Genomic DNA, 26340 nt, shown 5'->3' with positions numbered 1-26340 from the left:
TCCTTGTGTCCTTGTGTCCTTGTGTGCAGGTGTGTCCTTGTGTCCGTGTATTGGTGTGTCCTTGTGTCCGTATGTCGGTGTGTCGTTGTGTCGGTGTGTCGTTGTGTCGTTGTGTCGGTGTGTCGTTGTGTCAGTGTGTCGGTGTGTCGGTGTGTGCTGGTGTGTCCTTGTGTCGGTGTGTCGTTGTGCTGGTGTGCCAGTGTGTGCTGGTGTGTCGTTGTGTCGTTGTGTCGGTGTGTCGTTGTGTCGGTGTGTCGTTGTGTCGGTGTGTCGTTGTGTCGGTGTGTCGTTGTGTCGGTGTGTCGTTGTGTCGGTGTGTCCTTGTGTCGGTGTGTCCTTGTGTCGGTGTGTCGGTGTGTCGGTGTGTCTTTGTGTTGGTGTGTCCTTGTGTCGGTGTGTCGGTGTGTCCTTGTGTCGGTGTGTCCTTGTGTCGGTGTGTCCTTGTGTCGGTGTGTTGGTGTGTCGTTGTGTTGTTGTGTCGTTGTGTTGTTCTGTCCTTGTGTCCTTGTGTCGCGTGCTGGTGTGCTGGTGTGTTGCTGTGTGTCGGTGTGTCGTTGTGTCGGTGTGTCGTTGTGTCCTTGTGTCGTTGTGTCCTTGTGTCGGTGTGTCCTTGTGTCGTTGTGTGCTGGTGTGTCGTTGTGTGCTGGTGTGTCTGTGTGTCGGTGTGTCCGTGTGTCGGTGTGTCCTTGTGTCGGTGTGTCCGTGTGTCGTTGTGTGCTGGTGTGTCGGTGTGTCCGTGTGTCGTTGTGTCGTTGTGTGTTTGTGTGTTGTGCTGTTGTGTCACTTGCTGGTGTGCTGGTGTGTGTCTGTGTGCTGGTGTGGTGCTGTGTCGCTGTGTGCTGGTGTGTCCTTGTGTGTCGTTGTGTCGCTGTGTCCTTGTGTCGCTGTGTCCTTGTGTCGCTGTGTCCTTGTGTCGCTGCGTCGTTGTGTCGTTGTGTCGTTGTGTGTTGGTGTGTCATACTGTTGTGTCGTGTGCTGGTGTGTTGCTGTGTCATTGTATCATTGTGTTGTTGTGTCGCTGTGTGCTGGTGTGTCGCTGTGTGCTGGTGTGTCGCTGTGTGCTGGTGTGTCGTTGTGTCTTGTGTTGCTGGTGTGTCGTCGTGTCCTTGTGTCGCTGTGTGCTGGTGTGTCGTTGTGTCTTTCTGTTGCTGTGTGCTGGTGTGTCGTTGTGTCGTTGTGTCCTTGTGTCGTTGTGTCCTTGTGTCGGTGTGTGCGTGTGTCGGTGTGTCCTTGTGTCGTTGTGTGCTGGTGTGTTGTTGTGTCCTCGTGTTGTTGCGTGCTGGTGTGTCGTTGTGTCGTTGTGTCACTGTGTCGCTGTGTCGTTGTGTCGCTGTGTCGTTGTGTCGCTGTGTCCTTGTGTCGCTGTGTCCTTGTGTCGCTGTGTCGTTGTGTCGTTGTGTGTTGGTGTGTCATACTGTTGTGTCGTGTGCTAGTGTGTTGTTGTGTCATTGTTTCTTTGTGTTGCTGTGTCGCTGTGTGCTGGTGTGTCGCTGTGTGCTGGTGTGTCGTTGTGTCTTGTGTTGCTGGTGTGTCGTCATGTCCTTGTGTCGCTGTGTGCTGGTGTGTCGTTGTGTCGTTGTGTGCCGTTGTGTCGTTGTGTGCTGGTGTGTCGTTGTGTCCTTGTGTCGTTGTGTCCTCGTGTCGCTGTGTGCTGGTGTGTCGCTGTGTGCTGGTGTGTCGTTGTGTGCTGGTGTGTCGTTGTGTCGTTGTGTCACTGTGTCATTGTGCCCTCATGTCGTTGTGTCCCCACCCCACAATCTCCCACCCCATAATGCCCCGCTCCACAACCCCAACCCCACAACCCCCACCCTACACCCCCCTCCATCCCAGAATCCCACGCCCCATAACAACCCACGCCATGATCCCCCACCCCATAACCCCCCAGCCACCCCAGCACCCGTCCATCCCATAACCCCCACCCCGAAACCCCCAGAACCCATAACCACCTTTACCACATAACCCCCCCATCCCATAATGCCCCCCTCCAACCCATGATGCCCCCCTCCCATCCCATAATGCCCCCCTCCCATTCCATGATGCCCCCCTCCCATCCCATAATGTCCCCCTCCCATCCCAAGATGCCCCCCTCCCATCCCATAATGCCCCCCTCCCATCCCATGATGCCCCCCTCCATCCCATGATGCCCCCCCTCCCATCCCATAATGCCCCCCTTCATCCCATGATGCCCCCCTCCCATCCCATAATGCCCCCCTCCCATCCCATAATGCCCCCCGTCCCATCCCATAATGCCCCCCTCCCATCCCATGACGCCCCCCCTCCCATCCCATAATGCCCCCCTCCCATCCCACGATGCCCCCCTCCCATCCCATAATGCCCCCCTCATCCCATAATGCCCCCCTCCCATCCCATAATGCCCCCCCTCCCATCCCATAATGCCCCCCTCATCCCATAATGCCCCCTTCCCATCCCATGATGCCCCCCTCCATCCCATAATGCCCCCCCTCCCATCCCACGATGCCCCCCTCCATCCCATAATGCCCCCCTCCCATCCCATAATGCCCCCCTCCATACCATAATGGCCCCCTCCCATCCCATAATGCCCCCCTCCCATCCCATAATGCCCCCCTCCATCCCATAATGCCCCCCTCCATCCCATAATGCCCCCCCTCCCATCCCATAATGCCCCCTATATCCCATAATGCCCCCCCTCCCATCCCATAATGCCCCCCTCCATCCCATGATGCCCCCCTCCATCCCATAATGTCCACCTCCCATCCCATAATGCCCCCCTCCATCCCATGATGCCCCCCTCCATCCCATAATGCCCCCCTCCCATCCCATAATGCCCCCCTCCATCCCATAATGCCCCCCTCCATCCCATAATGCCCCCCTCCATCCCATAATGCCCCCCTCCATCCCATAATGCCCCCCTCCATCCCATAATGCCCCCCCTCCCATCCCATAATGCCCCCCTCCATCCCATAATGCCCCCCTCCCATCCCATAATGCCCCCTCCATCCCATAATGCCCCCCTCCATCCCATAATGCCCCCCTCCCATCCCATATAATGCCCCCCTCCATCCCATAATGCCCCCCTCCATCCAATGATGCCCCCCTCCATCCCATAATGCCCCCCTCCCATCCCATAATGCCCCCCTCCCATCCCATAATGCCCCCCTCCATCCCATAATGCCCCCCACCTCCCATAATGCCCCCCTCCATCCCATAATGCCCCCCTCCATCCCATACCCCTCCATCCCATAATGCCCCCTCCCATCCCATAATGCCCCCCTCCCATCCCATAATGCCCCCCTCCCATCCCATAATGCCCCCCTCCATCCCATAATGCCCCCCTCCCATCCCATAATGCCCCCCTCCCATCCCATAATGCCCCCCTCCATCCCATAATGCCCCCCCTCCATCCCATAATGCCCCCCTCCCCATAATGCCCCCCTCCATCCCATAATGCCCCCCTCCCATCCCATAATGCCCCCCTCCATCCCATAATGCCCCCCTCCATCCCATAATGCCCCCCTCCATCCCATAATGCCCCCCATCCCATAATGCCCCCCCCCATCCCATAATGCCCCCCTCCCATCCCATAATGCCCCCCTCCCATCCCATAATGCCCCCCCTCCCATCCCCTATTAATGCCCCCCCTCCCATCCCATAATGCCCCCCTCCCATCCCATAATGCCCCCCTCCATCCCATAATGCCCCCCTCCCATCCCATAATGCCCCCCTCCCATCCCATAATGCCCCCCTCCCATCCCATAATGCCCCCCTCCATCACATAATGCCCCCCTCCATCCCATAATGCCCCCCTCCATCCCATAATGCCCCCCTCCATCCCATGATGCCCCCCTCCCATCCCATGATGCCCCCCTCCATCCCATAATCCCCCCCCTCCCATCCCATAATGCCCCCCCTCCCATCCCATAATGCCCCCCTCCATCCCATAATGCCCCCCTCCATCCCATAATCCCCCCCCTCCCATCCCATAATGCCCCCCTCCCATCCCATGATGCCCCCCTCCATCCCATAATCCCCCCCCTCCCATCCCATGATGCCCCCCTCCCACCCCATAATGCCCCCCTCCCATCCCATAATGCCCTCCTCCATCCCATGATGCCGTTCTCCCCAGGTCGACCTGGGCCACATGTCGGGCTGCCGCCTGCTGGGCTTTGTGAGCTGCACCCACCTGCAGGCGCCAGAACGTGAGTGAGGGGCTGGGCTGTGACACCCAATGGAGACACTGACACCTAGTGGTGGTGGTGTGTGGTGACACCCAGTGGAGACACTGACACCCAATGGAGACACTGACACCTAGCGGTGGTGGTGTGTGGTGACACCCAATGGAGACACTGACACCCAATGGAGTCACTGACACCTAGTGGTGGTGGTGTGTGGTGAAACCAAGTGGTGACACTGACACCCAGTGGAGACACTGACACCTAGTGGTGGTGGTGTGTGGTGACACCGAGTGGAGACACTGACACCAAATGGAGACACTGACACCTAGTGGTGGTGGTGTGTGGTGACACCCAGTGGAGACACACCCAATGGAGACACTGACACCTAGTGGTGGTGGTGGGGGGGTTGGTCTCGATGATCTCTAGAGGTCCCTTCCAACCCCTACAATTCTGTGATTCTGTGTGTGGTGACACTCAGTGGAGACACTGACACCAAATGGAGACACTGACACCTAGTGGTGACACTGACACCTAGTGGTGGTGGTGTTTGGTGACACCATATGGAGACACTGACACCTAGCGGTGGTGGTGTGTGGTGACACCCAGTGGTGACACTGACACCTAGTGGTGGTGGTGTGTGGTGATACCCAGTGGAGACACTGACACCTAGTGGTGGTGGTGTGTGGTGACACCCACTGGAGACTGACACCAAATGGAGACACTGACACCCAATGGAGACACTGACACCTAGTGGTGGTGGTGTGTGGTGACACCCAGTGAAGACACTGACACCCAATGGAGACACCGACACCTAGCGGTGGTGGTGTGTGGTGACACCCAGTGGAGACACTGACACCTAGTGGTGGTGGTGTGTGGTGACACCCACTGGAGACTGACACCAAATGGAGACACTGACACCCAATGGAGACACTGACACCTAGTGGTGGTGGTGTGTGGTGACACCATATGGTGATGGTGATGCTGTATAATGATGGTGATGCTGTATGGTGATGGTGACGGTGATGGTGATGGTGATGATGATGGTGATGATGATGATGATGGTGATGCTGTATAATGACAGTGATGGTGACGGTGATGGTGATGCTGATGGTGATGCTGATGGTGATTCTGTATGGTGATGCTGTACGATGTGGGGTTGGGGGGGTATGGGGGATGTGGGGAGTGTGGGGGGTATGGGGGATATGGGGGGATGGGAGCATGTAGGAGGATATGGGGGGACGTGGGAGGTATGGGGGGGCAAGGGGGGATGTGGGGATATATGGGGATACGGGGGGGATATGGGGAGGATGCTGACCGCCAAACGCTGGTGGTGATGCTGTGTGGTGACGGTGACCCCAAATGGTGACGGTGCCCCCCTCCCGCCCCCCCCCCACCCCCCCCCAGGCGACGCAGCCATCCGCAGTGAGCAGCTGAGGCTGGTGCTGCAGTGGGTGCAGCACTTCCAGGAGACGCACAGCAACCACGGGGACGTGGTGGGCTTCGATGTGCTCTGCGGGGACCTCAACTTCGATAACTGCTCCAGCGGTGCGCGGGGGGGCGTGGGGGGTCTGGGAAGTATGGGGGGTATGAGGGCTATGGGAGATCTGGGGGGATGTGGGGGGATGTGGGGGTATGGGGGGTAAGAAGGGATGTGGGGATATACGGGGATATGGGGGGATGGGGGGGGATATGGGGATATGGGGGGGGATATGGGGATATGGGAAGGGATATGGGGATATGAGGGGGAGGGGGAGGATATGGGGGGATGTGGGGGGATAGGGGATATGGGGGGGGATATGGGGATATGGGGAGGGATATGGGGATATGGGAAGGGATATGGGGATATGAGGGGGAGGGGGAGGATATGGGGGGATGTGGGGGGATAGGGGATATGGGGGGGATATGGGGATATGGGGAGGGATATGGGGATATGAGGGGGAGGGGGAGGATATGGGGGGATGTGGGGGGATATGGGGATATGGGGGGGGATAGGGGGATATGGGGGGATGTGGAGGGATATGGGGGGGGATATGGGGATATGGGGATATGGGGGGAGGGAGAGGATTTGGGGGGATGTGGGGGGAAATGGGGATTTGGGGGGGGAAATGGGGATATGGGGGGGATATGGGAGGATGTGGGGAGATATGGGGATATGGGGGGATATGGGGATATGGGGTGGATATGGGAGGGGATATGAGGGATATGGGGGGCACGGGGGGTTATGGGATTTATGGGGAGGTGGTGGGCTTCGATGTGCTCTGCGGGGACCTCAACTTCGATAACTGCTCCAGGGCTGCGCGGGGGGGGGGGGGTGATGTGGGGGGTGGGAGGGTGTGGGGGGGCGTGGGGGGTCTGGGAAGTATGGGGGGTATGAGGGCTATGGGGGATATGGGGGGATGTGGGGGGATGTGGGGGTATGGGGGGTAAGGGGGATGTGGGGATATACGGGGATATGGGGGGATGGGGGGGGATATGGGGATATGGGGGGGGATATGGGGATATGGGGGGGAGGGGGAGGATATGGGGGGATGTGGGGGGATAGGGGATATGGGGGGGGATATGGGGATATGGGGGGGGATATGGGGATATGGGAAGGGATATGGGGATATGGGGGGGGATATGGGGATATGGGGAGGGATATGGGGATATGGGGGAGGATATGGGGATATGGGGGGGGATATGGGGATATGGGGGGGATATGGGGGATATGGGAGGATGTGGGGAGATATGGGGATATGGGGGGATGTGGGGGTATGGGGGGAGGGGGAGGATGGGGGCATGGGGGAGGATATGGGGGGATGGGGGGGGATATGGGAATATGGGGGGGATATGGGGGGGATATGGGGATATGGGGGGGATATGGGGGGCATATGGGGATATGGGGGGGAGGGGGAGGATATGGGGGGATGTGGAGGGATATGGGGGGATATGGGGATATGGGGGAGATGTGGGGGGGGATATGGAGGAGAGGGGGAGGATCTGGGGGGATGTGGGGGGATATGGGGGTATGGGGGGTAAGGGGGGTGTGGGGATATATGGAGATATGGGGGGATATGGGGATATGGGGGGGAGGGGGAGGATGGGGGCGTTGGGGAGGTTATGGGGGGATGTGGGGGGATATGGGAATTTGAGGGGGGGATATGGGGATATGGGGGGGATATGGGAGGGGATATGAGGGCTGTTATGGGGTGGGGTTACGGGGTGGGGTTATGGGGTGCAGTTCTGGGTGGGGTTATGGAATGAGGTTATGGGGTGGGTTATGGGGCGCAGTTATGGGGTGGGTTATGGGATGCAGTTATGGATTATGGGATGAGGTTATGGGGCGGGTGTATGGGGCGAGGTTATGGGACGAGGTTATGGGGCGGGGTTATGGGATGAGGTTATGGGGCGGCGTTATGGGGCGTGGTTATGGGGTACAGTTATGGATTATGGGGTGTGGTTATGGGGCAGGGTTATGGGGTGGGGTTATGGGGTGCAGTTATGGGTTATGAGGTGGGGTTATGGGGCGGGGTTATGGGGCGGGGTTATGGGTGCGGTTATGGATTATGGGGTGCGGTTATGGGGCGGGGTTATGGGGCAGGGTTATGGGGCGGGGTTATGGGGCGAGGTTATGGGGTGGGGTTATGGGGCGGGGTTATGGGATGAGGTTATGGGGCGGCGTTATGGGGCGGGGTTATGGGGTGCAGTTATGGATTATGGGGTGTGGTTATGGGGCGGCGTTATGGGGTGGGGTTATGGGGTGCAGTTATGGATTATGGGGTGTGGTTATGGGGCGGGGTTATGGGGTGGGGTTATGGGGTGCAGTTATGGATTATGGGGTGTGGTTATGGGGCGGGGTTATGGGGTGGGGTTATGGGGTGCAGTTATGGATTATGGGGCGGGGTTATGGGGCGGGGTTATGGGGCGGGGTTATGGGGCGGGGTTATCGGGCGGGGTTATGGGTGCGGTTATGGATTATGGGGTGCGGTTCTGGGGCGGGGTTATGGGGCAGGGTTATGGGGCGGGGTTATGGGGCGGGGTTATGGGGTGCATCCGCGCCTGTTGCTGCCCCACAGCTGAGGTCTGCAGCCAGCAGGTGGCGCTGTTCCGCCGTTACCGCGACCCGGGCCGTCTGGGGCCGCGCAGGGAAGCGCCGTGGGCCATGGGTACCCAAATCCCACCCCACATCCCACCCCACATCTCACCCACATCCCACCCCACATCCCACCCCACATCCCACCCCACATCCCACCCCAAATTACAACCCCAAATCCCACCCCAAATCCCACCCCACATCCCACCCCAAATCCCACCCCAGATTACAACCCCAAATCAGATCCCAAATCGAGCCCCAAATTACAACCCCAAATTACAACCCCAAATCAGATCCCAAATCTAACCCCAAATTAGAACCCCAAATCAGATCCCAAATCAGATCCCAAATTACAACCCCAAATCAGATCCCAAATCGAGCCCCAAATCTAACCCCAAATTACAACCCCAAATCAGATCCCAAATCTAACCCCAAATTACAACCCCAAATCAGATCCCAAATCTAACCCCAAATTACAACCCCAAATCAGATCCCAAATCTAACCCCAAATTACAACCCCAAATTACAACCCCAAATTACAACCCCAAATCAGATCCCAAATCTAACCCCAAATTACAACCCCAAATTACAACCCCAAATCAGATCCCAAATCTAACCCCAAATTACAACCCCAAATCAGATCCCAAATTACAACCCCAAATCGAGCCCCAAATCTAACCCCAAATTACAACCCCAAATCAGATCCCAAATCTAACCCCAAATTAGAACCCCAAATTACAACCCCAAATCAGATCCCAAATCAGATCCCAAATTACAACCCCAAATCGAGCCCCAAATCTAACCCCAAATTACAACCCCAAATCAGATCCCAAATCTAACCCCAAATTAGAACCCCAAATCAGATCCCAAATCTAACCCCAGATTACAACCCCAAATCAGATCCCAAATCAGATCCCAAATCTAACCCCAAATTACAACCCCAAATCAGATCCCAAATCTAACCCCAAATTACAACCCCAAATCAGATCCCAAATCTAACCCCAAATTACAACCCCAAATCAGATCCCAAATCTAACCCCAAATTACAACCCCAAATCAGATCCCAAATCTAACCCCAAATTACAACCCCAAATCAGATCCCAAATCAGATCCCAAATTACAACCCCAAATCAGATCCCCAATCTAACCCCAAATTACAACCCCAAATCAGATCCCAAATCTAACCCCAAATTACAACCCCAAATCAGATCCCAAATTGAGCCCCAAATCGAACCTCAAATCTACCCCCAAATCAGATCCCAAATCAGATCCCAGATCCACCCCAAAATCTGACCCCAAATCTGATCCCTAATCCAACCCCAAATCTGATCCCTAATCCAACCCCAAGTCTTACCCCAAATCAAACCCCAATCCCAATTCAACCCCCAACCCCAACCTCAGATCAATCCCAATCCCAATCCCAACACAACCCCAATCCCAATCCCAATCCCAACACAACCCCCATCCCAATCCCAATCACAACCCCAACCCCAATCCCAACCCCACCCCAATCCCACCCCAACCCCAACCCCAACCCCAATCCCAATCCCAACCCCAATCCCAATCCCAACCTCAATTTAACCCCAATCCCATCCAAATCCCAATCCCAGTCACACCCCATATGACCCCGTATGACCCCATATGACCCCACGCCCCATAAGACCCCGTAAGACACCATATGACCTCACAACCTATAACACCCCATAAGACCCCATATGATCCCATAAGACCCCATATGATCCCATAGGACCCCATAAGACCCAATAAGATCTCATATGACCCCACATGACCCCATAAGACCCCATAGGACCCCGTATGACCCCACACCCCATAAGATCCCATATGACCCCATAAGATCCCATATGACCCCGTAAGACCCCATGTGACCCCATATGACCCCATAAGACCCCATGTGACCCCATAAGCCCCCATAAGACCCCATGTGACCCCATGTGACCCCATGTGACCCCATAAGACCCCATGTGACCCCATAGGACCCCGTAAGCACCCCATAAGACCCCATGTGACCCCATAAGACCCCATAAGCCCCCATAAGCTGCCATAAGCCCCCATAAGCCCCCATAAGACCCTATGCGACCCCATGTGCCCCCATAAGCCCCCATAAGACCCCATAAGCCCCCATAGGACCCCATAAGACCCCATAAGACCTATGTGACCCCATAAGCCCCCATAAGCCCCCATAAGACCCCATGTGACCCCATAAGCCCCCATAAGACCTATGTGACCCCATAAGCCCCCATGTGCCCCCATAAGCCCCCATAAGCCCCCATGTGACCCCATAATCCCCCATGTGCCCCCATAAGCCCCCATAACGCCCCATAAGACCTATGTGACCCCATAAGCCCCCATGTGCCCCCATAAGCCCCCATTTGACCCCACAAGACCTCATAAGGACCCCATAAGACCTATGTGCCCCCATAAGCCCCCATAGGACCCCATGTGCCCCCATGTGACCCCATAAGGACCCCGTAGGACCCCATAAGCCCCCATAAGCCCCCACAATCCCCCATGTGCCCCCATAATCTCCTATGTGCCCCCATGTGCCCCCATAAGCCCCCTTGTGACCCCATAAGCCCCCATAAGACCCCATAAGGACCCCATAAGACTTATGTGACCCCATAAGCCCCCATAAGACCCCATAAGACCCCATAAGACCCTATGTGACCCCATTAGCCCCCATAGGACCCCATAGGACCCCATAATCCCCCATAGGACCCCATAAGACCCCATAAGCCCCCATAAGACCCTATGTGACCCCATAAGCCCCCATAGGACCGCATAAGCCCCCATAAGCCCCCATAAGACCCTATGCGACCCCATGTGACCCCATGTGACCCCATAAGCCCCCATGTGACCCCATAAGCACCCAAAAGCCCTCATAAGCCCCCATGTGACCCCACAAGACCTCATAAGGACCCCATAAGACCTATGTGCCCCCATAAGCCCCCATAGGACCCCATGTGCTCCCATGTGACCCCATAAGGACCCCGTAGGACCCCATATGCCCCCATAAGCCCCCATAAGCCCCCATGTGCCCCCATAAGCCCCCATAAGCCGCCATAATCCCCCATGTGCCCCCATGTGCCCCCATAAGCCCCCATAAGACCCTATGCGACCCCATGTGACCCCATGTGACCCCATAAGCCCCCATGTGACCCCATAAGCCCCCATAAGCCCCCATAAGACCCCATAAGCCCCCATGTGACCCCATAAGCCCCCATGTGACCCCATAAGACCCCATAAGGACCCCATAAGGACCCCATAAGACTTATGTGACCCCATAAGCCCCCATAAGACCCCATAAGGACCCCATAAGACCTATGTGCCCCCATAAGCCCCCATAGGACCCCATGTGCCCCCTGAAGCCCCCATAAGCCCCCATAGGACCCCATAGGACCCCATAATCCCCCATAGGACCCCATAAGACCCCATAAGCCCCCATAAGTCCCCATGTGCCCCCATAAGCCCCCATGTGACCCCATAAGACCCCATAAGGACCCCATAAGACCTATGTGCCCCCATAAGCCCCCATAGGACCCCATAGGACCCCATAAGCCCCCATAGGACCCCATAAGTCCCCATGTGCCCCCATAAGCCCCCATGTGACCCCATAAGACCCCATGTGCCCCCATAAGCCCCCATAAGACCCTATGTGACCCCATAAGCCCCCATGTGCCCCCATAAGCCCCCATAAGCCCCCATTTGACCCCATAAGACCTCATAAGGACCCCATAAAACCTATGTGCCCCCATAAGCCCCCATAGGACCCCATAATCCCCCATAGGACCCCATAAGGACCCCGTAGGACCCCATAAGCCCCCATAAGCCCCCATGTGCCCCCATGTGACCCCATAAGACCCCATAGGACCCCATAAGCCCCCATAAGCCCCCATAAGCCCCCGTAATCTCCCATGTGCCCCCATGTGCCCCCATAAGCCCCCATGTGCCCCCATAAGCCCCCTTGTGACCCCATAAGCCCCCATAAGACCCCATAAGGACCCCATAAGCCCACATAAGACCCCATAAGGACCCCATAAGACCCTATGTGACCCCATATGACCCCATAAGCCCCCATAGGACCCCATGTGCCCCCATAAGCCCCCATAAGCCCCCATAAGTCCCCATGTGCCCCCATGTGACCCCATAAGACCTCATAAGGACCCCATAAGACCTATGTGCCCCCATAAGCCCCCATAGGACCCCATGTGCCCCCATAAGCCCCCATAAGCCCCCATAAGCCCCCATGTGACCCCATAAGACCTCATAAGGACCCCATAAGACCTATGTGACCCCATTAGCCCCCATAGGACCCCATAAGCCCCCTGAAGCCCCCATAAGCCCCCATGTGCCCCCATAAGCCCCCATGTGCCCCCATAAGTCCCCATGTGCCCCCATAAGCCCCCATGTGACCCCATAAGACCCCATAAGGACCCCATAAGACCCTATGTGACCCCATATGACCCCATAAGCCCCCATAGGACCCCATGTGCCCCCATTTGACCCCACAAGACCTCATAAGGACCCCATAAGACCTATGTGCCCCCATAAGCCCCCATAGGACCCCATGTGCCCCCATGTGACCCCATAAGGACCCCGTAGGACCCCATGTGCCCCCATAAGTCCCCATGTGCCCCCATAAGCCCCCATGTGACCCCATAAGACCCCATAAGGACCCCATAAGACCCTATGTGACCCCATATGACCCCATAAGCCCCCATAGGACCCCATGTGCCCCCATAAGCCCCCATAAGCCCCCATAAGCCCCCATAAGCCCCCATGTGACCCCATAAGACCTCATAAGGACCCCATAAGACCTATGTGACCCCATTAGCCCCCATAGGACCCCATAAGCCCCCTGAAGCCCCCATAAGCCCCCATGTGCCCCCATAAGCCCCCATGTGACCCCATAAGCCCCCATGTGCCCCCATAAGCCCCCATGTGCCCCCATAAGTCCCCATGTGCCCCCATAAGCCCCCATGTGACCCCATAAGACCCCATAAGGACCCCATAAGACCCCATGTGACCCCATATGACCCCATAAGCCCCCATAGGACCCCATGTGCCCCCATAAGGCCCCATAATCCCCCATAGGACCCCATAAGCCTCCATAAGCCCCCATAAGCCCCCATGTGCCCCCATAAGCCCCCATAAGCCCCCATAATCTCCCATGTGCCCCATGTGCCCCCATAAGCCCCCATGTGCCCCCATAAGTCCCCATGTGACCCCATAAGACCCCATAAGGACCCCATAAGACCCTATGTGACCCCATATGACCCCATAAGCCCCCATAGGACCCCATGTGCCCCCATAAGCCCCCATAAGCCCCCATAAGCCCCCATAAGCCCCCATGTGACCCCATAAGACCTCATAAGGACCCCATAAGACCTATGTGCCCCCATAAGCCCCCATAGGACCCCATAAGGACCCCATAAGACCTATGTGCCCCCATAAGCCCCCATAGGACCCCATGTGCCCCCATAAGCCCCCATAGGACCCCATAAGGACCCCATAAGACCTATGTGCCCCATAAGCCCCCATAGGACCCCATGTGCCCCCATGTGACCCCATAAGCCCCCATAAGCCCCCATAAGCCCCCATGTGACCCCATAAGACCCCATAAGGACCCCATAAGACCCTATGTGACCCCATATGACCCCATAAGCCCCCATAGGACCCCATGTGCCCCCATAAGGCCCCATAATCCCCCATAGGACCCCATAAGCCTCCATAAGCCCCCATAAGCCCCCATGTGCCCCCATAAGCCCCCATAAGCCCCCATAATCTCCCATGTGCCCCATGTGCCCCCATAAGCCCCCATGTGCCCCCATAAGTCCCCATGTGACCCCATAAGACCCCATAAGGACCCCATAAGACCCTATGTGACCCCATATGACCCCATAAGCCCCCATAGGACCCCATGTGCCCCCATAAGCCCCCATAAGCCCCCATAAGCCCCCATAAGCCCCCATGTGACCCCATAAGACCTCATAAGGACCCCATAAGACCTATGTGCCCCCATAAGCCCCCATAGGACCCCATAAGGACCCCATAAGACCTATGTGCCCCCATAAGCCCCCATAGGACCCCATGTGCCCCCATGTGACCCCATAAGCCCCCATAAGCCCCCATAGGACCCCATGTGCCCCCATAAGCCCCCATAGGACCCCATAAGGACCCCATAAGACCTATGTGCCCCCATAAGCCCCCATAGGACCCCATGTGCCCCCATGTGACCCCATAAGCCCCCATAAGCCCCCATAGGACCCCATGTGCCCCCATAAGCCCCCATAGGACCCCATAAGGACCCCATAAGACCTATGTGCCCCCATAAGCCCCCATAGGACCCCATGTGCCCCCATGTGACCCCATAAGCCCCCATAAGCCCCCATAAGTCCCCATGTGCCCCCATAAGCCCCCATGTGACCCCATAAGACCCCATAAGGACCCCATAAGACCCTATGTGACCCCATAAGCCCCCATAAGCCCCCATAGGACCCCATGTGCCCCCATAAGCCCCCATGTGACCCCATAAGCCCCCATAGGACCCCATGTGCCCCCATAAGCCCCCATAGGACCCCATGTGCCCCCATAAGCCCCCATGTGGCCCCATAAGCCCCCATAGGACCCCATGTGCCCCCATAAGCCCCCATAGGACCCCATGTGACCCCATGTGACCCCATAAGGACCCCATAAGCCCCCATAGGACCCCATGTGCCCCCATAAGGCCCGGCACGTCCCGCTCCCCGCAGGCACACTGCTGGATTACCTGAAGATCTACGAGGAGCCCATAAGCAGCCCTGAGAGAATGAGGAGGTGGGAGCCGCGCTGCGGCATGGGGGGCACGGGGGGCACCGGGGGTCACGGGGGGTCAGGAGGGGTCAGGAGGGGTCAGGTTGGGGTCACGTGGGGTCATGTGGGGTTACGTGGGGTCAGGTTGGGGACAGGAGGGGTCAGGTTGGGGTAACGTGGGGTCATGGGGGGTCAGGAGGGGTCAGGAGGGGTCAGGAGGGATCATGTAGGGTAACGTGGAGTCACTTGGGGTCAGGTCGGGGACAGGAGGGGTCCGGTGGGGGTCATGTGGGGTCAGGTTGGGGTAACGTGGGGTCAGGTCGGGGACAGGAGGGGTCAGGTTGGGGTCATGTGGGGTCACATGGGGTCAGGTTGGGGACAGGAGGGGTCAGGTTGGGGTCATGTGGGGTCATGTGGGGTCACATGGGGTCATGTTGGGGACAGGAGGGGTCCAGTTGGGGTAACGTGGGGTCAGGTTGGGGTCACGTGGGGTCAGGTTGGGGACAGGAGGGGTCAGGTTGGGGTCATGTGGGGTCATGTGGGGTCATGGGGTTGGGGTCAGGTTGGGGTCACATGGGGTCAGGTTGGGGACAGGAGGGGTCAGGTAGGGGACAGGTGGGGTCAGGTTGGGGTCATGTGGGGTCATGTGGGGTCACATGGGGTCAGGTTGGGGACAGGAGGGGTCCGGTTGGGGTAACGTGGGGTCAGGTTGGGGTCACGTGGGGTCAGGTTGGGGACAGGAGGGGTCAGGTTGGGGTCACGTGGGGTCAGGTTGGGGTCACATGGGGTCAGGTTGGGGACAGGAGGAGTCAGGTTGGGATCATGTGGGGTCACATGGGGTTATCTGGGGTCAGGTTGGGAACAGGAGGGGTCAGGTTGGGGTCATGTGGGGTCAGGTTGGGGTCACATAGGGTCAGGTTGGGGAAAGGAGGGGTCAGGTTGGGGTCATGTGGGGTCACATGGGGTTACGTGGGGTCAGGTTGGGGTCACATGGGGTCAGGTTGGGGACAGGAGGGGTCAGGTTGGGGACAGGAGGGGTCCGGTTGGGGTCACGTGGGGTCAGGTTGGGGTAACGTGGGGTCAGGTCGGGGACAGGAGGGGTCAGGTTGGGGTCATGTGGGGTCAGGTTGGGGTAACGTGGGGTCAGGTCGGGGACAGGAGGGGTCAGGTTGGGGACAGGAGGGGTCCGGTTGGGGTCACGTGGGGTCAGGTTGGGGTAACGTGGGGTCAGGTTGGGGACAGGAGGGGTCAGGTTGGGGTCATGTGGGGTCAGGTTGGGGTCACGTGGAATCACGTAGGGTAACGTTGGGTCACATGGGGTCAGGTTGGGGACAGGAAGGGTCAGGTTGGGGTCACGTGGGGTCAGGTTGGGGACAGGAGGGGTCAGGTTGGGGTCACGTGGGGTCAGGTTGGGGACAGGAGGGGTCAGGTTGGGATCACATGGGGTCAGGTTGGGGACAGGAGGGGTCAGGTTGGGGTCACGTGGGGTCAGGTTGGGGTAACGTGGGGTCAGGTTGGGGACAGGAGGGGTCAGGTTGGGGTCATGTGGGGTCAGGTTGGGGTCACGTGGAATCACGTAGGGTAACGTTGGGTCACATGGGGTCAGGTTGGGGACAGGAAGGGTCAGGTTGGGGTCACGTGGGGTCAGGTTGGGGACAGGAGGGGTCAGGTTGGGGTCACGTGGGGTCAGGTTGGGGACAGGAGGGGTCAGGTTGGGATCACATGGGGTCAGGTTGGGGACAGGAGGGGTCAGGTTGGGGTCACGTGGGGTCAGGTTGGGGTAACGTGGGGTCAGGTCGGGGACAGGAGGGGTCACGTGGGGTCATGTGGGGTCAGGTTGGGGTCACGTGGAATCACGTAGGGTAACGTTGGGTCACATGGGGTCAGGTTGGGGACAGGAGGGGTCAGGTTGGGGTCACGTGGGGTCAGGTTGGGGTCAGATTGGGGTCACATGGGGTTATATGGGGTCAGGTGGGGTCAGGTTGGGGTCATGTGGGATCACGTTGGGGTCACATGGGGTCAGGTTGGGGACCGGAGGGGTCAGGTTGGGGTCATGTGGGGTCAGTTTGGGGACAGGAGGGGTCACGTGGGGACACGTGAGGTCAGGTTGGGGTCACGTGGGGGTCAGTTTGGGGGGTCATGGGGGTCATGTGAGGACAGGTTGGGGACAGGAGAGGTCACGTGGGATCACGTGGTCAGGTGGGGTCGTGTGGGGTCGCTGTGGGATCAGGTGAGGTCAGTTGGGGTCAGCTGGGGTCATTTGGGGTCACTGTGGGGTCAGGTAAGGTCAGGAGGGGGTCACTATGGGGTCACACGGGGTCATGTGGGGTCACTATGGGATCATGTGGGGTCATTTGGGGACACGGTGGGGTCAGGTGGGGTCATTTGGGGTCATGGTGGGGTTATGATGGGGTCACAATGGGGACACAATGGGATCATTATGGGATTGTCATGGGGTCATTGTGGGGTCACTGTGGGGTCATTATGCAGACTTTATGGGATTATTATGGGATTGTTGTGGGGTCATTGTAGGGTTATTATGGGGTCCTGTGGGGTCATTGTGGGATCATTATGGGGACATTATGGGGTCGTTATGGGGACAGTATGGGGTCATTGTGGCGTCTTTGTGGGGTTATTATGGGGTCATTGTGGGGTTATGGGGTCATTATGGAGCCATTGTGGGGTCATTTTGGGGGTCATTGTGGGGTCGTTATGGGAACATTATGGGGTCGTTCTGGGTTATTATGGGGTCATTGTGGGGTTATTATGGGGTCATTATGGGGTCATTTTGGGGGTCATTGTGGGGTCATTGTGGGGTCATTATGGGGACATTATGGGGTCATTGTGGGTTATTATGGGGTCATTGTGGGGTCATTGTAGGGTTATTATGGGGTCATTGTGGGGTTATTATGGGGTCCCAAACGCTCCCATAATGTCCCCATAATGTCCCCAAATGTCCCCAATGTCCCCAAATGTCCCCCAAATATCCCCATAATGTCCCCAATGTCCCCAATTATCCCCATAATGTCCCCAATTGCTCCCAAATGTCCCCATAATGTCCCCATAATGCCCCCAGTTGTCCCCCAATGTCCCCATAATGTCCCCATAATGTCCCCAGTTGTCCCCAGATGTCCCCATAAAGTCCCCAGAATGCCCCCAATTTACCCCAAATGTCCCCAATTTACCCCAAATGTCCCCAATGTCCCCAAATGTCCCCCAATGTCCCCTCAGGACTCTCTCAGATCCGGAGGGTCGGCGACGTTTCCTGGCAGGACCCCTCGTGTGCAGCCCCAAACGTGACCCCAAAGGTGACCCCAAATGTGACCCCGACCCCAACGGTGACCCCGAGGGTGACCCCGAAGGCACAGAGTGGCACGGACGGCGCGTGGATTACGTCCTCTACAGGGAGTGCGGCACCGAGCTCAGCACGGTGGGGGACTGAGAGTGGGGGTGGCGGGATTGGGATTGGGATTGGGATTGGGATTGGGATTGGGGTGGGGTGGGGTGGGGGGTGGGGGTGGGATTGAGGTGGGGTTGGGATAGGGAATGGGTGGGGTGGGATTGGGATTGGGATTGGGATTTGGGTGGGGTTGGGATTGGGGTGGGGTGGGGGTGGGGTGGGATTGAGGTGGGGTTGGGATTGGGAATGGGGTGGGGGTGCGATTGGGGTGGGATTGGGGTTGGGATTGGGATTGGGGTGGGGTTGGGGTGGGATTGGGATTGGGATTTGGGTGGGGTTGGGATTGGGGTGGGGTTGGGGTTGAGGTGGGGGTGGGGTTGGGGTTGGGTGGGGGTGGTGTTGGGGTGGGATTGGGGAGGGGATTAGGGTGGTGGTGGGATTGGGTTGGGGTGGGATTGGGATTAGGAGTGGTATTGGGATTGAGGTGGGGTTGGGCAGGGTTGGGGTTGAGGTGGGGTAGGATTGGGGTTGGGGTTGGGCGGGGTGGGGTTAGGGTGGGATTGGGGAGGGGATTGAGGTGGGATAGGGGTTGGGTTTGGGTTGGGGTTGGGTTGGGGTGGGGCGGTGGTGGGGTTGGTGAGGGATTGGGGAGGGAATTGGGCTGGGATTGGGATTGGGATGGGATTGGGGTGGGGTGGGGGTGGGGTGGGATTGAGGTGGGGTTGGGATTGGGAATGGGGTGGGGGTGCGATTGGGGTGGGATTGGGTTGGGATTGGGATTGGGGTGGGGTTGGGGTGGGATTGGGATTGGGATTTGGGTGGGGTTGGGATTGGGGTGGGGTTGGGGTTGAGGTGGGGGTGGGGTTGGGGAGGGGTTGGGGTTGGGGTGGGGTGGTGTTGGGGTGGGATTGGGGAGGGGATTAGGGTGGTGGTGGGATTGGGATTAGGAGTGGCATTGGGATTGAGGTGGGGTTGGGCGGGGTTGGGGTTGAGGTGGGGTAGGATTGGGTTGGGGTTGGGCGGGGTGGGGTTAGGGTGGATTGGGGAGGGGATTGAGGTGGGATAGGGGTTGGGTTTGGGTTGGGGTTGGGTTGGGGTGGGGCGGTGGTGGGGTTGGTGAGGGATTGGGGAGGGAATTGGGCTGGGATGGGATTGGGATGGGATTGGGGTTGGGTGGGGGTGGGGTGGGATTGAGGTGGGGTTGGGATTGGGGTTGGGGTGGGGGTGGGATTGGGGTTGGGGTGGGGGTGGGATTGGGGTTGGGTTGGGGTGGGGCGGTGGTGGGGTTGGTGAGGGATTGGGGAGGGGATTGGCTGGGATTGGGATTGGGATGGGATGGGGTTGGTGGGGGTGGGGTGGGATTGAGGTGGAGTTGGGATTGGGAATGGGGTGGGGGTGCGATTGGGGTGGGATTGGGGTTGGGATTGGGATTGGGGTGGGGTTGGGGTGGGATTGGGGTTGTGATTGGGATTGAGGTGGGGTTGGGATTGGGATTGGGGTGGGGATGGGGTTGGGGTAGGATTGGGGTTGAGATTGGGATTGGGGTGGGGTTGGGGTGGGATTGGGGTTGTGATTGGGATTGAGTTGGGGTTGGGATTGGGATTGGGATTGAGGTGGGGTTGGAATTGGGGTGGGGTTGGGATTAAGGTGGGATTGGGGTTGAGGTGGGGTGGGGTTGGGTGGGATTGGGTTGGGGTTGGGGTTGGGATTGAGGAGGGGATTAGGGTGGGGTTGGGATTGGGATTGGGATTGAGGTGGGGTTGGGATTGGGATTGAGGTGGGGTTGGGATTGGGTTGGGGTTGGGATTGAGGTGGGGGTTGAGGTGGGGGTAGGATTGGGGTTGGGTTGGGGTGCGATTGGGGTGGGATTGGGATTGGGTTGGGGTGGGTTGGGGTGGGGTTGGGATTGGGGTTGGGATTGGATTTGGTGGGGTTGGGATTGGGGTGGGGATTGGGGTGGGGTTGGGATTGGGTTGGGTTGAGGTGGGGGTGGGATTGGGGTTGGGTTGGGGTGGTGGTGGGATTGGGGAGGGATTGGGGTGGGATTGGGATTGGGGTTGGGGTGGGTGGGGGTGGGGTAGGATTGGGATTGGGTTGGGGTGGGATTGGGATTGGGATTGAGCTGGGGTTGGGATTGAGTTGGGGTTGAGATTGGGGTGGGGTGGGGTTGAGGTGGGGTAGGATTGGGGTTAGGATGGGTGGGGAGGGCTGGGATTGGGGAGGGGATTGGGGTGGGATTGGGATTGTTGTGGGGTTAGGATTGGGATTGGGGTGGGGTAGGGGTGAGGTGGGATTGGGACTGGGGTCGGATTGAGGTGGGGTTGGGATTGGGTGGGGTTGGGATTAAGGAGGGATTGGGGTGGGCTGGGATTAGGTGGGTTGGGGTGGGGTTGGGATTAAGGTGGGATTGGGGATTGGGATTAAGGGATTGGGGTGAGGTTGGGGTTGAGGTGGGGTAGGTTGGGGTGGGTGGGATTGGGTGAGGTTGGGATTGGAATGGGATTGGTTGGGGTGGAGTTGGGTTGGGGTGGGGTGGGATTGGGGTTGGGGTGGAATTGGGATTGGGATTGGGATTGGGATTGAGGTGGGATTGAGATTGGGATTGGGGTTGGGGTTGGGGTGAGATTGGGATTGGGGTTGGGGTGGGGTTGAGATTGGGATTGGGGTGAGGTTAGGATTGGGATTGGGGTTGGGGTTGGGATTGGGATTGGGATTGGGGTTAGGTTTCAATTCAGGATTTGGGAGAAGCTGGGATCCATGGGGTTGAGGCCGGATCTGTGGGGCAGAGCTGGAATCTGTGGGGCTGGAGAGGGATCTGTGGGTCTCAGGTGGGATCTATGGGGCAGAGTTGAGCTCTATAGGGCCGTGCTGGCTTTATAGGGCCGTGTTGTGCTCTATAGGGCCGTGTTGTGCTCTATAGGGCCGTGCTTTCTCTATAGGGCTGTGTTGTGCTCTATAGGGCCGTGCTGGCTCTATAGGGCCGTGTTGTGCTCTATAGGGCCGCACTGGCTCTATAGGGCCATGTTGTGCTCTATGGGTCCGTGCTATCTCTATAGGGCCTGGTTGTGCTTTATAGGGCCGTGCTTTCTCTATAGGGCTGTGTTGTGCTCTATAGGGCCGTGCTGGCTCTATAGGGCCGTGTTGTGCTCTATAGGGCCGCACTGGCTCTATAGGGCCATGTTGTGCTCTATGGGGTCGTGCTTTCTCTATAGGGCCGTGTTGTGCTCTATAGGGCTGTGCTGGCTCTATAGGGCCATGTTGTGCTCTATAGGGCCGTGCTGGCTCTATAGGGCCATGTTGTGCTCTATAGGGTCGTGCTTTCTCTATAGGGCCGTGTTGTGCTCTATAGGGCCGTGCTGGCTCTATAGTGCCGTGTTGTGCTCTATGGGGCTGCACTGGCTCTATAGGGCCATGTTGTGCTCTATAGGGCCGTGCTGGCTCTATAGGGCCGTGTTGTGCTCTATAGGGCCGCACTGGCTCTATAGGGCCATGTTGTGCTCTATGGGGTCGTGCTTTCTCTATAGGGCCATGTTGTGCTCTATAGGGCTGCACTGGCTCTATAGGGCCATGTTGTGCTCTATAGGGCCATGTTGTGCTCTATGGGGCCGTGCTGGCTCTATAGGGCCGTGCTGTGCTCTATAGGGCCGTGCTGCCTCTATAGGGCCGTGTTGTGCTCTATAGGGCTGTGCTGGCTCTATAGGGCCGTGCTGCCTCTATGGGGCCGTGTTGTGCTCGCTCTATAGGGCCGTGCTTTCTTTATAGGGCCGTGTTGTGCTCTATAGGGCCGTGCTGCCTTTATAGGGCTGTGCTGGCTCTATAGGGCCGTGCTGCCTCTATGGGGCTGTGTTGTGCTCTATAGGGCTGTGCTTTCTTTATAGGGCCGTGTTGTGCTCTATAGGGCCATGTTGTGCTCTATAGGGCCGCACTGGCTCTATAGGGCCATGTTGTGCTCTATGGGGTCGTGCTTTCTCTATAGGGCCGTGTTGTGCTCTATAGGGCCGCGCTGGCTCTATAGGGCCGTGTTGTGCTCTATAGGGCCGTGCTGGCTCTATAGTGCCGTGTTGTGCTCTATAGGGCTGCACTGGCTCTATAGGGCCATGTTGTGCTCTATAGGGCCATGTTGTGCTCTATGGGGCCGTGCTGGCTCTATAGGGCCGTGTTGTGCTCTATTGGGCCATGCTGGCTCTAAAGGGCCGTGTCATGCTCTATAGGGCCATGCTGCGCTCTATAGGGCCGTGCTGTGCTCTATAGGGCCATGTTGTGCTCTATAGGGCCGCGCCTGCTCTATAGGGCCGCGCCGGCTCTATAGGGCTGTGTTGTGCTCTATAGGGCCGTGCTGGCTCTATAGGGCCGTGTTGTGCTCTATAGGGCTGTGCTGGCTCTATAGGGCCGTGCAGCCTCTATGGGGCCATGTTGTGCTCTATAGGGCCGTGCTTTCTTTATAGGGCCGTGTTGTGCTCTATAGGGCCGTGCTGCCTTTATAGGGCTGTGCTGGCTCTATAGGGCCGTGCTGCCTCTATGGGGCTGTGTTGTGCTCTATAGGGCTGTGCTTTCTTTATAGGGCCGTGTTGTGCTCTATAGGGCCATGTTGTGCTCTATAGGGCTGTGCTGGCTCTATAGGGCCATGTTGTGCTCTATGGGGTCGTGCTTTCTCTATAGGGCCGTGTTGTGCTCTATAGGGCCGCGCTGGCTCTATAGGGCCGTGTTGTGCTCTATAGGGCCGTGCTGGCTTTATAGGGCCGTGTTGTGCTCTATAGGGCCGTGCTGCGCTCTATAGGGCCGTGCTGTGCTCTATAGGGCCATGTTGTGCTCTATAGGGCCGCGCTGGCTCTATAGGGCTGTGTTGTGCTCTATAGGGCCGCGCTGGCTCTATAGGGCCGTGTTGTGCTCTATAGGGCCATGCTGGCTCTATAGGGCCGTGTTGTGCTCTATAGGGCCGTGCTGGCTCTATAGGGCCGTGTCCCCTCTCCCGCAGGAGGTTTCAGCCCTGGGCTTTGTCACAGCTCTGGCCGCTCGCTCCGATCACCTCCCCGTCGCGCTGACCCTCAGCGTCAGCCCCACAAATGTGGGGGGGCCCGGACCCACAAGTGCCCTCCCCCAATCCGCGACCCCCAGCTGCTCCCCCAAGTCGTGACCCCAAAATGCCCCCAAGGTTCCCAAATGGCCCCCAATGGCCCCGATCCCAATTCCAATCCCAATCCCACCCCAACCCCATCCCAATCCCGACCCCAGCCCCGATCCCAATCCCATCCCAATCCCAATCCCAATCCCATCCCAACCTCAGATCAACCCCAACCCTGATCCCAGTGCCACCCCAACCCCATCCCAACCCCAATCCCAATCCTGATCCCAATCCCAATCCCAGCCCCAACCTCAATCATGATCCCAATCCCACCCCAATCCCAATCCCACCCCAATTCAGATCCTGATCCCAATCCCATCCTCAACCCCAATCCAGCCCGATCCCAATCTCTCCCCAATCCCATTCCCGAACTTAAGCCCAACTCCAAACCCAACCCTGATCCCACTCCAAACCCCATCCCAATCCCAACCCCAATCCTATCCCAAATCCCACCCCAACCCCATCCCAATCCCAATCCCAACCCCAATCCTATCCCAAATCCCACTCCAACCCCATCCCAATCCCAACCCCAACCCCATCCCAATCCCAATCCCAACCCCAATCCCAACACCAACCCCATCCCAATCCCAATCCCAACCCCAATCCCACCCTTATCCCACCCCAACCCCATCCCAATCCCAACCCCAATCCCAACCCCAATCTCAATCCCAACCTCACCCCAACCTCCAACCCCAATCCCAATCCCATCCCGACCCCAATCCCAACCCCAGCCCCAACACCAACCCCAATCCCAACCCCAAAACAAACCCCAATCCCAACCTCATCCCAATCCCAACCCCAACCCCATCCCAATCCCAATCCCAACCCCAATCCCACCCTTATCCCACCCCAACCCCATCCCAATCCCAACCCCAATCCCAACCCCAATCCCAATCCCAACCTCACCCCAACCTCCAACCCCAATCCCAATCCCAACCCCAGCCCCAACACCAACCCCAGCCCCAACACCAACCCCAATCCCAACCCCAAAACAAACCCCAATCCCAACCTCACCCCAATCCCTACCCTAATCTCGCCCCCAATTCCATCCCAACCCCAACCCCATCCCAATCCCACCCAAACCCCACCCCAACCCCAATCCCACTCCTAACCCCATCCTAATCCCACCCGAATCCCAATCCCACTCCAACCCCAACCCCAATCCCAACATCAACCCCAATCCCAACCCCAAAACAAACCCCAATCCCAACCTCACCCCAATCCCAACCCCAATCTCACCCCCAATTCCATCCAAACCCCAACCCCATCCCAATCCCACTCCAATCCCACCCCAATCCCAATCCCAACCCCAACCCCAATCCCACCCCAACCCCACCCCCATCCCAACCCCACCCCCACCCCAACCCCAATCCCACCGCAACCCCATTCCCATTCCTAACCCCATCCCAATCCCACCCCAATCTCAATCCCACTCCAATCCCAACCCCATCCCAATCCCACCCCAACCCCATTCCCATTCCTAACCTCATCCCAATCCCACCCTAATCCCAATCCCAATCCCACTCCAACCCCAACCCCAATCCCAACCCCACCCCCACCCCAATCCCAACCCCATCCTAACCCTAATCCTATCCCAATCCCATCCCAATCCCATCCCAATCCCATCCCAATCCCAACCCCAATCCCACCCCACCCCCCCATGTCCCCCCATATTTTATTCGATGGAGAGAAATAAAGGGATGAGAGCAGCGCTGTGGGGCCTCTATGGGGTCTGTGGGATCGCTACGAAATCTATGGGGTCTGTGGGATCTCTACGAAATCTATGGGGTCTGTGGGATCTCTACGAAATCTATGGGGTCTGTGGGATCGCTACGAAATCTATGGGGTCTGTGGGATCTCTACGAAATCTATGGGGTCTGTGGGATCGCTACGAAATCTATGGGGTCTGTGGGATCTCTACGAAATCTATGGGATATGTGGGATCTCTACGAAATCTATGGGGTCTGTGGGATCTCTACGAAATCTATGGGGTCTGTGGGATCGCTACGAAATCTATGGGGTCTGTGGGATCTCTACGAAATCTATGGGGTCTGTGGGATCGCTACGAAATCTATGGGGTCTGTGGGATCGCTACGAAATCTATGGGGTCTGTGGGATCTCTACGAAATCTATGGGGTCTGTGGGATCGCTACGAAATCTATGGGGTCTGTGGGATCTCTACGAAATCTATGGGGTCTGTGGGATCTCTACGAAATCTATGGGGTCTGTGGGATCTCTACGGGATCTATGGGGTCTGTGGGATCTCTACGAAATCTATGGGGTCTGTGGGATCTGTGGGATCCATTGGCATCTATGGGATCTCTATGGGATCTATGGGGTCTATGGGATCTCTGTGGGATCCATTGGCATCTATGGGATCTCTATGGGGTCCTATGGGGTCCTATGGGGTCTCTATGGGGTCCCTACGGGGTCCCTTCGGGGTCCCCCCGATCTCTCTGTGTGTCCCAATGGGCTCACGTGCTTGATGCACAGCGCCATCTCGGATCCCTATGGGATCTACAGGATCTGTGGGATTGATTGGCATCCGTGGGATCTATGGGGTCTCTATGGGGTCCCTATGGGGTCTCTATGGGGTCTCTATGGGGTCCTATGGGTCTCTATGGGTCTCTATGGGATCTATGGGATCTCTATGGGGTCCCTATGGGGTCCCTATGGGATCTCTATGGGTTCTATGGGGTCCTATGGGGTCTCTATGGGGTCTCTATGGGATCTTATGGGGTCCCTATGGGGTCTCTATGGGGTCTCTATGGGGTCCCTATGG

At 57.9% G+C, this 26340-nt stretch overlaps 1 protein-coding gene across 2 annotated transcripts in view; it reads left to right on the top strand.

Annotated features, from left to right (window-relative positions):
- The window catches only part of LOC146542034 (sphingomyelin phosphodiesterase 5-like), a 38325-nt gene extending 14505 nt beyond the window's left edge, over window positions 1-23820 (top strand). For both annotated transcript variants that reach the window (XM_085215040.1, XM_085215039.1), the window contains exons 4-9: window positions 4106-4178; window positions 5559-5699; window positions 8210-8299; window positions 14997-15060; window positions 18268-18466; window positions 23412-23820. In XM_085215040.1, coding sequence (XP_085071166.1) covers window positions 4106-4178; window positions 5559-5699; window positions 8210-8299; window positions 14997-15060; window positions 18268-18466; window positions 23412-23570 — 726 coding nt within the window. In that variant the 3' untranslated portion in view covers window positions 23571-23820. The remainder of the gene's footprint in view (window positions 1-4105; window positions 4179-5558; window positions 5700-8209; window positions 8300-14996; window positions 15061-18267; window positions 18467-23411) is intronic.
- Window positions 23821-26340: the final 2520 nt, after the last annotated feature.

The sequence above is a fragment of the Meleagris gallopavo genome, unplaced genomic scaffold, assembly GCF_905368555.1.
Source record: "Meleagris gallopavo unplaced genomic scaffold, MGAL_WU_HG_1.1 scaffold_1, whole genome shotgun sequence".
Lineage (NCBI taxonomy): Eukaryota > Metazoa > Chordata > Aves > Galliformes > Phasianidae > Meleagris > Meleagris gallopavo.
The sequence above is the reverse complement of the archived record's forward strand: the minus strand, read 5'-3'. Positions and strand labels throughout refer to the sequence as shown.